The 16,684-nt window shown below is 41.1% G+C and overlaps 1 protein-coding gene and 1 pseudogene across 1 annotated transcript in view; both read left to right on the forward strand.

Moving 5' to 3' along the window:
• The first annotated feature begins 816 nt into the window (after positions 1–816).
• The window catches only part of PPP2CB (protein phosphatase 2 catalytic subunit beta), a 33,997-nt gene continuing 18,129 nt past the window's right edge, over positions 817–16,684 (forward strand). The window contains exon 1 of the mRNA XM_025420887.3: positions 817–974. Within this exon, the coding sequence (XP_025276672.1) occupies positions 873–974 (102 nt within the window). The 5' untranslated portion in view covers positions 817–872. The remainder of the gene's footprint in view (positions 975–16,684) is intronic.
• Positions 12,809–12,939, forward strand: LOC112664652 (U4 spliceosomal RNA; annotated as a pseudogene).

Consider the following 16,684-nt stretch of genomic DNA (forward strand, 5'->3'; position numbering starts at 1 on the left):
GCAGCGGTTTGGCGCCTGCCTTTGGCCCAGGGCGCGATCCTGGAGACCCGGGATCGAATCCCACGTCGGGCTCCCGGTGCATGGAGCCTGCTTCTCCCTCTGCTTGTATCTCTGCCTCTCTCTCTCTTTCTCTCTCTCTGTGACTATCATAAATAAAAATTAAAAAAAAAAACAAAAAACACTGAATGCTTGCTCTGGGAGAGTGCCTGACTCTGGGGGGACAGCGCTGCAGGGGAAAGGCCCAGGTTTCCCAGCTCCTCCCCAGAGTGCGGAAACAGCACTGCAAGAGGCTAAGGTGGGCCTACGTCCCCAGAGAAAAGGATGTGAAGAAAAGGCTTTCACCCAAGTGGGAAAGGAAGAGAGAGGAGGGAGGAGGGAGGGACAGGAGCCCGCCTCGGCGCCATCCCCGGGCCGCTTGTCCGCCGAGCCGCACGGGGGCGCTGCAGCCTTCTTGCGTCCCGAGCCCCGGCGGGCGCCGCCGGCTCCCCGCTCCCGGCGGAAATGCCCGGGCGCTGACGGAAACCCGGAGGGAGGGCAGCGAGGGAGCGAGGGAAGGGGCGAGAGAGCCGGGAGAGGCCGGCGGCGGCGGCGGCGGCGGCTCGGGGTGAGCGTCCGGCGGGTGGTTCGCCGAAGGCCCGCGCCGCGCTCCCGCCCACCTCCCCGCGCCCTTCGCCGGCTGCGGGGCGGGCGAGGGACCCCGCAGGCCGCGCGCCGGGAGCCGCCCGCTGGCCTTGGGCGGGGCGAGGGGCCCGCAGCCGCGCCGCCCCGCTCCCTCCTCTGCCGCTGGGAGCCGCTGGCGGCGGGAGAGGGGAGCGGCGCGCGGGGCGCGGGAGGGCAGGGGCGGGGTGGGGGGAGGGAGGCAGCGGGCCGCCATGGACGACAAGGCGTTCACCAAGGAGCTGGACCAGTGGGTCGAGCAGCTCAACGAGTGTAAGCAGCTGAACGAGAACCAGGTGCGGACGCTGTGCGAGAAGGTAAGCGAAGCGGCCTGCGGGGGCGGGCGGGGCGGGGCGGGGCGGGGCGGGCCGCTGCTCCCCGGCCCCCGCCCTCCGGAAGCCCCTGCGCCGGCCCGGGGAGCCCACGCCCCGCTTGGGTCGGGGTCCCCGGCGCCCCGCTGGGGATTCCTGACCCTAACGTCTCACGTGCGCGCCAGCGGCGGGGTAATCCAGCGCGAGCTTTTGCTGGAAAATGCACCGAAAGTGAACCTGGATGGTCTTAATTATTAACCGAGCTTGTTAAGAGACGTAGGGCTTTTCTCGGGTGAATGGGGGGGGGGGGGCTGGGGGGCTCCAAAAATCAGCAGCTTGCAATGTGCCAGCCCGTTTGTCTCTGGAGGGGTGGGCGTAGTGGCCGACGGATGGGTAAACCGAGGCTGACTTCGATCTCAGCACGCGGCGACTGGTCTTCGCACGGATTCTTGATTGTCCGAAACCAGGCGGTCTGTCTTTTAAATTGGACCACAGGGGCACCTGGGTGGCCCAGTGATCGAGCGTCCGCCTTTAGCCCAGGTCGTGCCCCCGGGGTCCTGGGATCGAGTCCCACGTCGGGCTCCTCCTCGCAGGGAGCCTGCTTCTGCCTCTGCCTGTGTCTCTGCCTCTCACGAATAGATAAATAAAAAGCTTTAAAAAAAAAAAAATAGTTTGGCCACAGTGATAACTTGAAATGATAGATGGGCTACGTGTCTTTGATTCAGGGCAGCCCTTTTCAAAAGTTATTTCCGTTTCTGTTATATGTAAAGTGTTTGGGGTTCTTTCTTTTCTTTTTCTTTTTCTTTTTCTTTCTCTTTTTCTTTTTTTTTTTCTTTTTCTTTTTCTTTTCTTTTTTCTCTTGTCCCAGGGTAATAAAATCTGCAAGTGATAAACTGCTCACAGTCGTCCTTGACTGGGTGATCTTGGACAACTTTCTTGAATTCTGTGTCCATTGTTTTCTTAACCGCTGGAGTTGTTTCACACTCTTCATCTTACCGGATAAGTCTTGGAATTTTTCTCGTTCGGTTTTTATGATTGGACTAGATAACTTTCACACATTTTTATGGAAAAAGTCTGTATGAAAGAGTAACCAAGTTCTTTTTCTTTTTTTAAGATTTTATTTATTTATTCGTGAGAAGACAGGCCGAGGGAGAAACAGGCTCCATGTAGGGAGCCAGACGCAGGCAGGACTCGACCCCAGGACTCTGGGATCACACCCTGGGCTGAAGGCAGATGCTCCACGGCTGAGCCACACAGGTGTCCCTAACCAAGTTATTCTTAATGCTGTTGGATTTGTTTGTATTCTTAAGGCATAAATCTAAGACTTTTTTTGAGAGTTTGTGTTTGGAAATCGGAATGCCTTAGAAATGCATTGGAGAGGGCATTCCTTTTTTTTTTTTTTTTTTTTTTAAGATTTTATTTATTCATGAGAGACATAAAGAGGCTGACACAGGCAGAGGGAAATCGCCTCGTAGGGAGCCCTATGCGGGACTGAATCCCGGCCTCAGGAATCACGCCCTGAGCTGAAGGCAGACAGACGCTCAACCCGCTGAGCACCCACCTAGGCATCCCCAGTAATAGGGCACTCTTAAAATTATGCAACTTAGGGATGGAGGAATAATAGCTAATGTTAAGTTAGAATAGTTTTTAACAAGTGTAATGTTGCCTAGCACTTTTGTATATTATATAACTCGTTGCGGGACGCCTCCGTGGCTCAGCAGTTGAGCGTCTGCCTTTGGCTCGGGGCGTGATCTTGGGGGTCTTAGGATCGAGTCCCGCATCAGGCTCCCTGCATGGAGCCTGCTTCTCCCTCTGCCTGTGTGTGTCTCTGCCTCTGTGTGTGTGTGTGTCATGAATAAAATCTTTTAAGTAAATCACTCACTCACTCCCTCTTTGTTAACAGGAGAATTTCTGTAAATAGGACTGCCAAGCCAGTGGTATTTTTTTCTTTCTGAAACAAACATTACTTACAGCTTCAAGTAGACATTCTGTGTGCTTGTTTGATAACCTAAAATTTCACGAGTCTTAAATTTTACATTTTAAATTCCTTTCTCAAATTTTACATTTTAAATTGTTCTCTTGGGCAGCCCAGGTGGCTCAGTGGTTTAGCGCTGCCTTCAGCCCAGGGCCTTGTCCTGGGGACCCGGGATCGAGTCCGGCGTCAGGCTCCCTGCGTGGAGCCTGCTTCTCTCTCTGCCTGTGTCTCCCTGCCCCCTTCAAATAAATAAATAAATTTTTCTAAAAAAAAAATAAAAAATAAATTGCTCTCTCAAGGTCTAGTGTCAGCATTCAATCTTAAAATACCTAGTCTTGAAATTAGTTGAGTCAGTTAACCCTGCTATGAACATTAAAGACTTGAAGTTATGAACAAAGCTGATGTTGAATCCCTTTGACTCGCTAATAGTTTTGATATATTCCTAGAGAAGAATTCAATCACACTTAAATCTTTTTGTTTTTGTGGAGTTTTTTAAACTTTTCTTTAATCTCTATACCAAACATGGTTCTCGAACTCACAACCATAAGATCAAGAGTGGGATGCTTATCTGACTGAGCTAGCCAGGTACCCCTCAGTCACAATTTAAGTCTTGAGGAGGCTTTCTGTATTTATCCAGAGATAAATTCTCCAGGCATCCCTGGAGAATGTACTTCAAAAGAGATTTTATATAAAATCTAAAATCTGGGGATCCCTGAGTGGCTCAGTGGTTTGGTGCCTGCCTTCGGACCAGGGCGTGATCCTGGGGTCCTGGGATCGGGTCCTGAGTCGGGCTCTCTACGTGGAGTCTGCTTCTCCCTCTGCCTGTGTCTGTGCCTCTCTGTGTCTATCATGAATAAATAAATAAAATTAAAAAAAAATAAAATCTAAAATCTTAAATTCCCGTTCAGGGCACCTGGGTGGCTCAGTGGTTGAACATCTGCCTTTGGCTCAGGTCGTGATCCCCGGGTTCCTGGGATCAAGTCCCACGTCAGGCTCTCCATAGGGAGCCTGCTTCTCCCTCTGCCTATGTCTCTGCCTCTCTGTGTGTGTGTCTCTCATGAATAAATAAAATCTTTAAAAAAAAAAAAAAAAAAAAAGATTGAATTCCTGTTCTAATTCAGGTTGCCTAAAAAACTGAAGGAGTCAGCTGAAATTGAGACTAAAGTGGTACTGATGAAAGCCCTATTTTGAGGTAGTGGCAAAAATAATATCCATCCTAATGCCAAATGGGAAAGAAATACAAGAAGTATGGATATGGATGGTCTGGCCTTCGAGGTTAATTTCTGCACAGAAAAAAAAAAAAGTTTGTATAAAATAGTAAGGCATATCTTTTGAAAAGACTAGCTCTTAAATTAGCAGTCCAGCTTTTTTTTTTTTTAGCAGTCCAGCTTTTGAAGCTAATTGCAAATTTGACTTATGTGTATAGAGAAACTGTTTCTGTGATTCATTTCTGCATCAGCAGTGTGTACAGTAATTTTAAAAGATAGTGTGCCTGGAGAGCCAGTCTGGCACTGTTCAGGACATTGTGTGACTAGAACTATATTTAATTCTTGGTAGATCTCAGGAAGAGAAACATTTTAGTCTCTTTTACCTGATAAACTTTATTTTATACTGAAGAACCTCCCTTGTGGTACTCTGAGTAGATAGGGAAATTTAGTCTATTTGTGTGCTAGCAGAATCTTTATTCTCATGATTATAAAGTGCCTACTTAGAAAAATTTTGAGGCTTTTGTAAGAATATAAATATGTAAATATTATGTAAGACTAATGGATAGGTTTTTGGGTTGTGGCTTCAGCTTTGAAATAAACAGAAATATCATTAGGATATTACTTACCCCATTAATGTGAAGTAGCATGCTTAAATTCCAGAATGTCTGAAACCATCTTAATGAAGATTAGATTCTAGTAAAAATGAATGATTTTTGTGCATAGAGAAAAATCTCTTGGATTACTTTTTTCCTTGATAGATTGTAGCAAAAAATTAGTGGTCTTAACAGCCAGAAAGCATAACTGGTACTTCATTTTAATTTCCCTTGAGCTTTGGTGGTCCATTTGACAGAGTCTAAAATGCTGTGATGCAGAAAGTAGTTCCTTCCTTTCTTAACTATAACAGAATGACCTGATTACAGTGGAATATAAGGTTAAAACCCAATTCTTCTGACTGAACCACTTGTTTCCATTTCTTATCTAAGCCAGCCTCTCATAGCAAACAGGTAAAGAAACTGAGGCAAACTAGACTAGCATGAACTACTAATGACTAGAGCAGACTTTTGAAAATCAATTCATTTCTCTACTTTATATATGATGTGTGAAACAGTATCTGTAGGTAGATGAAATGAAGTCTACATTACATACCTTTTTTTTTTTTCATATGGACTAGTGATTTTGTAGCATATGCATTCTAATTTGAAGACCTGCAGAAATTTTTTCTTCATCTTTTCTTCAGGATAAATACTATGAGGGACTTAGTGAATGAATTTCTTTGGTAAAAGGAAACAACATACCATGCTTTGAAGATAAAAATTAATGCCAAAACAATCACTGTATTTTAGACTTTATAAACTATATTTTCTGAACTTAGTCTTTCTAATGAGAATGCATTAAAATCATAGACATATCTATTGTGTATGAGAATTTAGGTTTACTTTAGATTAAATAGGAATTTTGAATTGTTTTGGACTGATTTCCTTATAATTCTCCTTCGTGTAAATGTATGTTAAGTGTAAACCTAGGGGGCACCTGGGTGGCTCAGCGGTTAAGTGTCTGCCTTTGGCTTAGGTCATGATCCCCAGGTCCTGGGCTTGAGTCCTGCATCGGGTTCCATGCAGGGAGCCTGCTTCTCCTTCTGCCTATGTCTCTACCCCTCTCTCTGTGTCTCTCATGAATAAATAAAATCTTTTTTTTTTTTTTTAATGTAAACCTGATCTTGGTTCTTCAGAATAACTTGTGTAAAGAAATATTTTCTTTCACACTGTTCCTTTATTAATGATTAAGTCTTGTCTGTACTTCCTATATAACATTACTTTTCAAGTCTTTATTTCTTTAATAATATTAAGCTAGGGAATGAGGTCAGTTTATTACAGATTTGGTTTCTTTTCTAGGGAATAAGGGAGCTCAGGCTTAGACTTGGTTTGTTGTCTCTTGTACTCTGAGACAGTTTACTATGCCTTGCAAACTGTCCTTTGAAATAACTTTTTTGAGCAAGATTTGAAATAACTTTTTTGAGCAAGAGAATTATATTATAAACTTGAGGTGCAATCTGAGATAACTGAATTGTACTACAGTAGCACTATGATATAGTACAAGTGTGCAAAATTACATTGAAGATCTAAATAATATTTTATACAAAGATAGTCATTTTATTTTGAGAATGGGATGGGAAGGTGAGACTGTCCTTACCAATTCAATTCAGTCTCTTTTTCTTTAAGATTTATTTTTAGAGCATGAACAGGGGGAGGGGCAGAGGGAGGAGAAAATCTCAAGCAGAATCTTCACTGTGGACCCCCCATGTGGGATTTGATCTCACAACCCTGAGATCATGACCTGAGCAAAAACCTAGAGTCAGAGTCACCCTGGTGCCCCTCGCCCATGCAGTTCTACGTGAAACTTTGTTTGAAGTGACTTTTTAGCATTTTTTTTTTTTTATTGTGCCAAGGAAGTGTATAGGCTAGGCTTTAATTTTGCTCTTTCCATGTCATAGAGAGTAAAGTAGTTATAAAGTTTCTTCTACCTGGATAAGGAGAATTGCCTAGGTGCAGTCTTGCCTTTGCTTTAGTAGCAAGAGAGGTACTTGTTCTGTGGGAAATGAGAAGAGTGGCTAAATAAATGCTGTCATTCCATTTTTACATCATAGATTCAACACATTTTAGTTGTACTCCTATGTGCCAGACACTGTTCAAAGTGCTGGAAATTCAGCTGTGAACAGAAGAGGGGACAAATGATAAACAGATTTAATAGAATACCAGATGGATTCCTTGTAGAAAGAAAAAGCAGAGGATAGGGGAGAGTGATGGACTTGAGCTTGGAAGGCTCTTTTAATAGAGTGGTCAGAGAAAGCCTTGCAAATTCTTCATAAGGTAATTTACTTTCGTGATCTGAATGGGTATTGCAAGAATTAGAGGGCACAGTTCCCAAGACTGCCCTCATGTGTGACACCAATTACGTGTTCAATTGGTCCCAGAACTGCTCTCTCAGGTTCAGTAATTCACAGGAACGCTTTGCAGAACTCATTGAAAGCTGTTATACTTGTGACTACAGGGAAAGTATACAGTTTAAAATCAGCCAAGGGAAGAGACACACAGGGCAGAATTTAGGAAGGCCTGGTATCTTCCATCTCTAGTTCCTTCAGAGGCAGACTGGACAGTGGGTTACCCAAAGCCCTCATTATAAATCAGCTTGTTAGACTGTCCAATGGTCAAAGCCCCCAGGCAAAGACACTCATATGAAGCAGGACATTCTGGGGCCCAGCAGTTGCCTCCCAGTAGGCAAGAGCATATGTCAGACCTCTCTCTGAGTAGGGTTCTTAACTACACAGGTCTTTACTGCACAAATTTTAGGTGACAAAAACTTTCATAAATAATCAATGGAAAAATAATGCCAAATACATGAAGAAAACATGGGTACATTTATCAGAATCATACTGTGTAGGATATAAGGTTATTTTCCTGCTAATTGAGATGGTATATTCTTTGTTGTAATTTCATGACATTTTCTTTTGGATTTTGTAAACTCTTTGCAAATGCAGAAAGTTAGCCATTTAATGTTTAAAATATTCTTTCCCTGGGGCATCTGGGTACTTAGTTAACCATCTGTCTTGGGCTCAGGTCATGATCCCAGGGTCCTGGGATGGAGCCCCACATAGGGCTCTCTTGTCAGTGGGGAGCCTGCTTCTCCCTCTGCCTGCCACTACCCCTTCTTGTGTTCTCTCTCTTCTCTCTGTCAAATAAATAACATATTTTTAAAATAAAGTAAAATAAAATATTCTTTACCTTTATAAAAAATTTCTACTGGACGTTTTAGCATTTTTGTGCAGTCAGAATGGTCCAGCTTTTCCTTAAACTTTGTGTGCTTAAGAATCACTTGGAAAGGAAATAAAGAGTTGAGGTTTCTTAATTCCATTCCAGAGACTGATTATGGCTTGGCAATCCAAAAATCTGCATTTTTAAAGACATCGCAAGTCTTATTTCCAGATTGCATTTTGAGAAATGCTACTTTGAGGAATATGCTAAGTAAGATTCTGATTTACCTTTTTTCTTAAGTTTGGATCAGCTTCCAACAGTTTCTTTGTGCTTTCAGAGCTTCTTTACTGAGATTTTTGCCAGTGTCACTTCCTCTGGGATATCTTCTTTCTTTTTGCCACAACCTCTTTCTTCATATATGTCAATAAGTTTCCATGTTTATTTATGTTACTAAGTCTATTTCCTGGCTGCCTATCTAGAGTCTCTCCAAGGGCACCGCATCCTGCAGTCAACCATTTTATATATATTTCTTAGTTGAATTTCATTTCCAGTTTTACCTCTTTTCATTTCTTTGCTCAGTTTTATCGTTGTTGACCAAATCCCTCTTTTAAGTATCCAGTTTTGTAAAATGTCACAAGATAAGGAGGCAATATAGCTATATACTTTGCTGTCTGGATATAAACCTAGTAACAGATGTGCTATGAACCATCCCTAAGAGACTTTAAAAGAAGTGATGTGATTGGTTATTGATCACGATGCCATACCTTCTGTTTATGTAGTGACTTGTATACCAGCAGCAAAATTTTTAATTGCAGTAAATACAGTGTGTTAACTCAAATTTCAACCATGTTGTTAGGGACCTAATTAAACCACAGTGACTGAAATTCGTGCATATGGGAACTAACACAGAGTGAAAACTGGCTATGTAGAGAGAAATGATTGGGTAGGATTCAAAACTACTAAATAATCTTGTTCTAACTCCATTGGGCTACAACAGTATTTCTCACATTTTCATCATCTCGGGAAAGAAACTGTGCCCATTAGCAATCACTCCCTATTCTCCCCTCCTCCATCCCTTGGCAGCCACTAATCTACTTTCTTTATAGATTTGGCTATTTGAGGCATTTTATATAAATGAAATCATGCAATATGTAGTCTTTTGTGTCTGGCTTCTTTTACTTGGCATAAAATTTTCAATACCCTTCCATGTTGTAGCAAATATCAGTGCTTCATTCCTTTTTATGGCTGAATAAAATTCCATTATGTGGATTTAGCTCTGCAATTGTTTTTATGACTAAGTTATTGCCATCTGGAATTTTTTTAAGTTTAAAATTATTTTTTCAGATTTAAAAAGTAATACATACTTTTAAAAATGTAAATACCTTACAAATGTAGGGCAAAGAATGCAAATGCTCTTTACTATTGCACCCACCTTCCCCAGCCACTGCCCTCTTACATCAGGGACAAATGTAGTCTTCCACAGTTTGGTCTTGCTGTGCAAAAATCATGTGTTGGGGAGTAGGGTATTTTTGGTATATTGTTTTTATTAAAATGGGATCATTGGTATAACATCCTAAAACTTTTCCCTGAGCAATCATACTGATACTTGACTATTGCTCAACTGAAAGGAAAGGTTTATTTCCTTGTATTAAAAAAAAAAAAAGGTCAACTGTCATTTATGGAAGAACCTTGTAACTACATGGCTAAAGTCAAAAACACAAGAAATAGCAAGTGTTGGTAAGGATGTGGAGAAGGAACCATTGTGCACTGTTGGTAGGATGTAAATTGATGCAAGCACTGTGGAAAACTGTAGAGTTTCCCCAAAATATTAAAAATAGGATCATCATATGATCCAGTAATTCCACTACTATTTCCAAAGTAAAAAGAAACATTAATTAAATAAAATCTTTGCACCCTTATGTTTATCACAGCATTATTTATTTATAATAGCCAAAAAATGGAAGCAGCTGCAGTGTCCAGTGATAGAAGAATGGATAAAGAAGCTGTATATATGATACTGCTCAGTAAAAAAAGAATGAAATATTGCCATTTGCAACATGAATGGACCTAGAGGGTATAATGCTAAGCGAAATAAGTCAGGGAAAAACAAATACTAGATTATTTCACTCATAGATGGAATTTCAGAAACAAAACAAATGAACAAATAAAAAATGAAACAAAAAGACTCTAAAATAGGGATCCCTGGGTGGCTCAGCAGTTTGGCGCCTGCCTTTGGCCCAAGGCGTGATCCTGGAGACCCGGGATCGAATCCCACATCGGGCTCCCGGTGCATGGAGCCTGCTTCTCCCTCTGCCTGTGTCTCTGCCTCTCTCTCTCTCTCTCTCTGTGAGACTATCATAAATAAATAAATAAATAAGACTCTAAAATACAGCAAACAAACTGGTGATTACCAGAGGGGTGGGATGAGGACACAGGTGAAATGGATAAACGGGATTACCAGTACCTTGAACACAAGAGATATATGGAATTGTTGAATCATTCTCCTGTACACATGAAAACTAATATAATACAGTATAAACTATACTTGAGGAAAAAAAATAGATCAAATGTCATTTATCAAGAATCTTGTAGGGGGATCCCTGGGTGGCGCAGCGGTTTAGAGCCTGCCTTTGGCCCAGGGCGCGATCCTAGAGACCCAGGATCGAATCCCACGTCTGGCTCCCGGTGCATGGAGCCTGCTTCTCCCTCTGCCTATGTCTCTGCCTCTCTCTCTCTCTCTCTCTCTCTGACTATCATAAGTAAAAATTTAAAAAAAAAAAAAAAAAAGAATCTTGTAGGGATCCCTGGGTGGCGCAGCGGTTTAGCGCCTGCCTTTGGCCCAGGGCGTGATCCTGGAGACCTGGGATCGAGTCCCACGTCGGGCCCCCTACATGGAGCCTGCTTCTCCCTCTGCCTGTGTCTCTGCCTCTCTCTCTCTCTCTCTCTCTCTCTCTCTGACTATCATGAATAAATAAATAAAATCTTTAAAAAAAAAAAAAAGAACCTTGTAACTGTAGGAGGATGGGCACCCTGCTTATTATTAACTTAGCTTTGCAGAACTTTTCATTTAATCTCACCTGTTTCACAGATCAGTCTGTTCTGTGGCTTAAGAGAGGGGTGGTTTTTGGTTTTTTTTTTGTTTTGTTTTGTTTGTTTGTTTTTTCTTTCATGAGAGACATGGGAGCAAGGAGCTGGGAGCCTGACATGGGACTTGCCCTAGGCTGAAGGCAGATGTTCAACCGCTGAGCCACCGGGGCATCCCTGTTTTGTTTTGTTTTGTTTTGTTTTGTTTTGTTTTTTTAAGATTTTATTTATTCATGAGACACAGAGAGGCAGAGACACAGGCAGAGGGAGAAGCAGTCTCCTCGCAGGAAGCCTGATGCAGGGAACTTCATCCCTGGACCAGGATCACACCCTGAACCGAAGGCAGATGCTCAACAGCTGAGCCACCCAGGCATCCCTGTTCTGTGGCTTTCTTCAGATGAATTTACTTATAATGTTTTAGAACTGATAATTTATGTGTAAATAGAGGGGACAGAAAATCTGCATACTGACTCTGCCAAAACTAGATTCAGTGGTTTCTCATTAATGTGGCTCTGGTAATGGGCACCAGCACAAAAATAGAAATAGAATGTCACCTTTTGGGCAGAGGAGATTTTAGCACGTTTTCATATTCTGTGTTCCTAAAACATGGGTAGAAGGGAAAACGTTTCATTTCATCCTATTTTATTTGAACATTATTCACAAATTTTTGTTTTCTCAGTTCTCTTCCTAAATAGATTTGGTTCATAGCAGCAAAAAAGAATATGTCTTTAAATAGGTGAGAAAGGAAACAAGTTTGAATGGCTAGGTATACAGCATTGGGTGCAACAGTAACAGCTTCCTGCCAAGTGGCATCCCACAGCCATTCACATTACAGGTTTAAAATTAGTCTTATAGGTGTCCTAGACATATTTAAAAATTTGGGTGCTAAGTAACATTAAAAATCATTCATGACTTTTACATATAGAATCACAAGTTGTAAAGAAGAAAGTTGACCTAGTGGTCCTGAAAATCTGTAGAAAGGCCTCGTTTTAATGTCTGGGAATTTTAATTTGGGGGAGAGTTCCCACCATCCCCGTTAAGAATGACTCACGGTGCCTAAACTGTTACACAGACGGTGTGATGCTGAGCACATGCTTTCCTCACTTTGGTAAATGCTAGGCAGGGGTACCTATGTTACCAGGTCCCAATTACAGATCCTGGGCACTAAGTCTCTAGTGAGCTTCCCTGGTAGTCAGCATTTCACACTTGTCATAACTCATTGCTGCAAGCATCCTGTGCACTCTGAGGCTTCCCGGGAAGAGGACTTGGAAGCTTGCACCTGACTTACTCTAGACTTTGCTTCCCTGTGCCTTTTCTCTTTGCTGATTTTAGTTTGTATCCTAATGTTGTAATAAATCATCAGTATGACTCTATACTGAGTTCTGTTGGTCTTTGTGAATCACTGTCAAACCTGGGGATGTTTTGGGGGGCCCCTGACACACAAAAGTTTTTACATTAAGAATTTTAAATATTAGCTGAACTGTATACTTCTACCAGTACGACACAATTTCCCTGAAGGCAAGCCAAAGTGATCTTACAATAATATGATCGCTCGGTGAGCCAGGTATCTGAAGAAAAGGTAGAAGTTAAAAATCCAATGTTTAAAAAACATCAGAGGATCTATACAATGGAGATAAAAATTGGGGGAGTGGGGTGGTTATCACACTGGCCTGAGAAGTACTGTCTTCACTACTATGTAGTTAGAAGCTCAGGGAGTATAACTGAAACATACACACATTCTGTATCCAATCTTATTAACGCATCCTTGTAGATTTGTAAAATCTGCTGGTTTAAGATAACCATATATTCTTAAAAGAAAAATTGAGCTTTGTGCAGTGGCAGTATCATAGCCAATGAGGTTTATCCGAGGTGCAAAATTCACTAATTGAAAACTTAAAAGAACAATTGCATTGGATAATATTCGCATTTTGGTGCTTTTTATGTTTATATTTAAAGTAAGACAGTAAATGATAGAGATAACATATCAAGCAGATTTGCTTTTCAGAGTTGGAACTGATTGGTATAGATAGATAGATAGGTAGATAGAGAGAGAGAGAGAGAGAGAGAGAGAGACACAGACACCTGGGTGGCTCATCGGCTGAACATCTGCCTTCAGCTCAGGGCCTGCGGGATTGAGTCTCGCGTCGGGCTTCCTGCATGGAGCCTGCTTCTCTCTCTGCCTGTGTCTTTGCCTCTCTGTCTCTCTTTCTCTCTCTCTCTGTCTTTCATGAATAAAATCTTTTTTTAAAAATGAAAAAAAAATAGATGACATCAGCTCCAGTTGAACTTTCTACTGATTTTTGCTATTCAGTAGATTTGTTTTCTCCTCAACAAAATTGGGAAGCTCTCATATGGAGTAAACTTGGTAAAAAATTGTTTCATTTGTGATTTTTAGACACTTTTGAACTATTTGTCAGACCCTGTGTTAGAGGACTGATAATTTAAAATTTCCTTGAGGGCGTCTGGGTGGCTGTGATTGAGCATCTGCCTTTGGCTCAGGTCGTGAACCCAGGGTCCTGGGATTGAGTCCCTCATCGGGCTCCCCGTGGGGATCCTGCTTTCCCCTCTGCCTGTGTTTCTGCCTCTGTGTGTGTGTGTCTCTCATGAATAAATCTTAGAAAAAATTTCCTTCAGTTGTAATTGGAATTACACGTTGCAGCAACTCTACCTTACTCTAGTTGCATGCCAGTGATACATTGGAGCAGCAGGGAGCTTGTCTCAGCTGGCTAGTAAGAGGTAACAGGAATGGCTGAGTGAGACTTCTGGGAAAGTTTTGTAAGATGGATAAACTAGGCTAGCATGTACTCTCTGGTCCTTTGTCCTTTCTGCCTTCTTGCTGAAATAGGGTACCAGATACAGTGACTAGAGATGCACCACCATCTTGTGACCACAAGTTGGCAGTTTGGTTTACTGAGGGTCACAAAGAAGGTGGGTGTAAAGAGTCCTGCGGTGATGGCCCTTAAGGGCCACAAATCCAGGGACACCTACCTCCAGGCTTCTCATTAATGTGAGAAAAATAAGCCCACAGCTTGTCTTCTCTGCCCCTCCAACCAGAAAAGGATAATTTCAGTAATATAATAAAATAATGCATTTACCAAACAGCTAAAAAATCAACGCTTAAAGAATTTCAGTTTGGAAAAGAAGAGCTATTCCCAGATTCTACATGCGGAAGTAAGACTGCATATCTTTTTTATTTCAGTGATTTCTACACCCACCATTGGGCTCAAATTCATAACCCTCAAGATCATATTTTAGAATTACAGACCAATAGATACCTTTTCTAAATGAAGAAAGTGAAAAGTAAATAATTCTTAAGGTTACACAGTTAGATTTGAATCAGGAGGAGAGTCGCTATTTCCTGGAAGATTTCTATACACATATCTCATTCTAACCAACCACAGGCAAAGAGAAGAAAAAATATGGGCTACATTGTTCATAACTCTTAGGAAAGTCTACCAGGCTAACTTAAGCAGAAATGGAAAAATGTATAGTAGCCTAGAATCAAAAGGAAAGCTGGAGAACCCAGAAGGAAATTTTACAGGAATTAAGAGCTAATGGAGCCCACAGTCAAAATCATACCTTAGAAATGTTTTAGAACGCTGGAGAGGACAGCTCTTGGAATAGAACTTGCCATTGTCCCTACTGCTTAGGGTCACTTCAAATTAAAAGTCAGGGCTAGGTGCACCCAGTTGACCTAGATGAATCCAGAAATAGACTTTGTGATTCCTACAACATAAATGCAGACTTTCCTTGTGATTTGTTTTACATATTCTAACTTTAGTACTTTGGATTAGAGTAATAGGACACCAACAGTCACTGAAAACAAGTTGCTGTGAACAAGATACACGTCTTTGTAGAAATATGAATCTGCTTACCTTTTATATGATCTCTCACATTACATGTTGGTCAACAGAACAGGCATTAATTAGCATAGAAATTTTGAAGCTTCTTAGGCTCCTGACCCCTTTATACTCTTAGCATTTAGGGATTGAAAAGAGCTTTTCCTTATGTAGGTTGTATTACTGATATTTTATTGGCAAATAAAACAAATTTCAAAAAATAAAGTTTTTTCAACAGTCTCAATATTACAAATCTTAGAACTATTAAAACCATCAATATTACAAAATCTCCTCACCTAGACCTAAAATAAGTTTATGATGTTACAATATAGGAAAATATAACTTTAAATTATAGTTTAAGTCCATTAGTATAAAAAGAGTTACAAGCCCTCTTCCATTTAACAATTGAAACAGAGATGGCTAATTCAGAGCTTTATATTTCCAAATACTCATACAGTTTCTTAGGATTTCCCAAAAATGTGACTGCCAGTCAATGATTTTTTAAGACATATTATAGTTTATTCTACAAATATCTCTAGATGATAGAGGTCAGTATGTTTCTATTCTCTTGTGTGCTATAAATATTTTCCCAGGCTTCTCCTTTATCTCTAACTGTATACAGAAAGTTTTATTTTGTTTAGTTGAGCCCATCTAAGCCAGCCTGTTGATGCTAGAGAGTTTCCCTGTTCCTCTCTTTATCTCTAGTGCCTGGCCTACAACAGATACTTTACAAATAAATGTTTGTTGCAGGAACACATAAACGTTACATTCAGGAATATTTTGATGTGTCGGGTGAATGCTATGTATGGTGTACATCAAAGTGAATGGTTTATCAGCCTAATGAATGTTGTCCCATACAATTACTATCTGTTAAGTAACTTTTTCTCTGTTTTTGATGTTTCCTTTAGTGGATTTTTACATGTGATTAGCTGGCTAAATTCTTAATATTCTGATTTGAGGATTCTATTTAACTGCAAAATTTCGGTTACTCCTATTTAACTTGAAAAACAAATTACTTGTTGCTTGCTAAGTAAATGACAATTTTAAGCTTTCTCATTTTAAGCTTGTTGCCATTGGCTTTTTTTTTCCCGTTGATAGTTCCATTGCAGGAGGTTATGTTGCTTTTGAAAAACCTCTGCTAATTGTTTTCTCAGTCTTCAGCTATTTTACCAGGATCCTATTGACTTTAGGATTTGGATTTTATAAACTCCTTAAAAACTTTCTTCTTTACCCCCTGATGTATCAGTGGTTTCACTGGACTTGGCTGACTTTGCTATAAGTATTTTGCCCCTATGAGCTAAACCAGCTACTTAACATATTTAAAAATTAGTAGAGCAGCTTCTTAGAGTGGACCTCCTAGACAGTTTTCCTTACTTAACAGATGAGCATGTAGTAGTTTTATGACTTGCCTTTTTCATTTTTATATCAAATACTGTTTATATCCAATATCAGTATTAGGTTTCACATATGTAACAGAAAACCCAAAGTAAAGGCTTAACTAAAGTAGCAATTTTTGTACTTTTCTTATGTATAAGCAAATACATAGATAAGCACTCCTGGGATGATACGGTAGCTCTACAAAGTTGCTAGGAAACCAGGCACTTGCTGTATTACTTTTCTGTGGTTACTGTAACAAATTATTACAAACTGCCTGGCTTAAAAGACCAGAAATATATTTTCTCACAGCTCTGGAGGCCGGAAGTCCAAGATCAAGGTGTCAGTAGGGCCATACGCCCTCTGGAAGCTCTGGGACAATCTGTCCCTTGCCTCATACAGGCTTCTGGTGGCTGCTGGCATTCCTTGGCCACAGCACTTCATTCTATCTGTCTTCTGGGGATGTATGTATCTGTCTGTCTCTGTC

The sequence above is a fragment of the Canis lupus genome, chromosome 16, assembly GCF_003254725.2.
Source record: "Canis lupus dingo isolate Sandy chromosome 16, ASM325472v2, whole genome shotgun sequence".
In the NCBI taxonomy this organism is placed as follows: domain Eukaryota; kingdom Metazoa; phylum Chordata; class Mammalia; order Carnivora; family Canidae; genus Canis; species Canis lupus.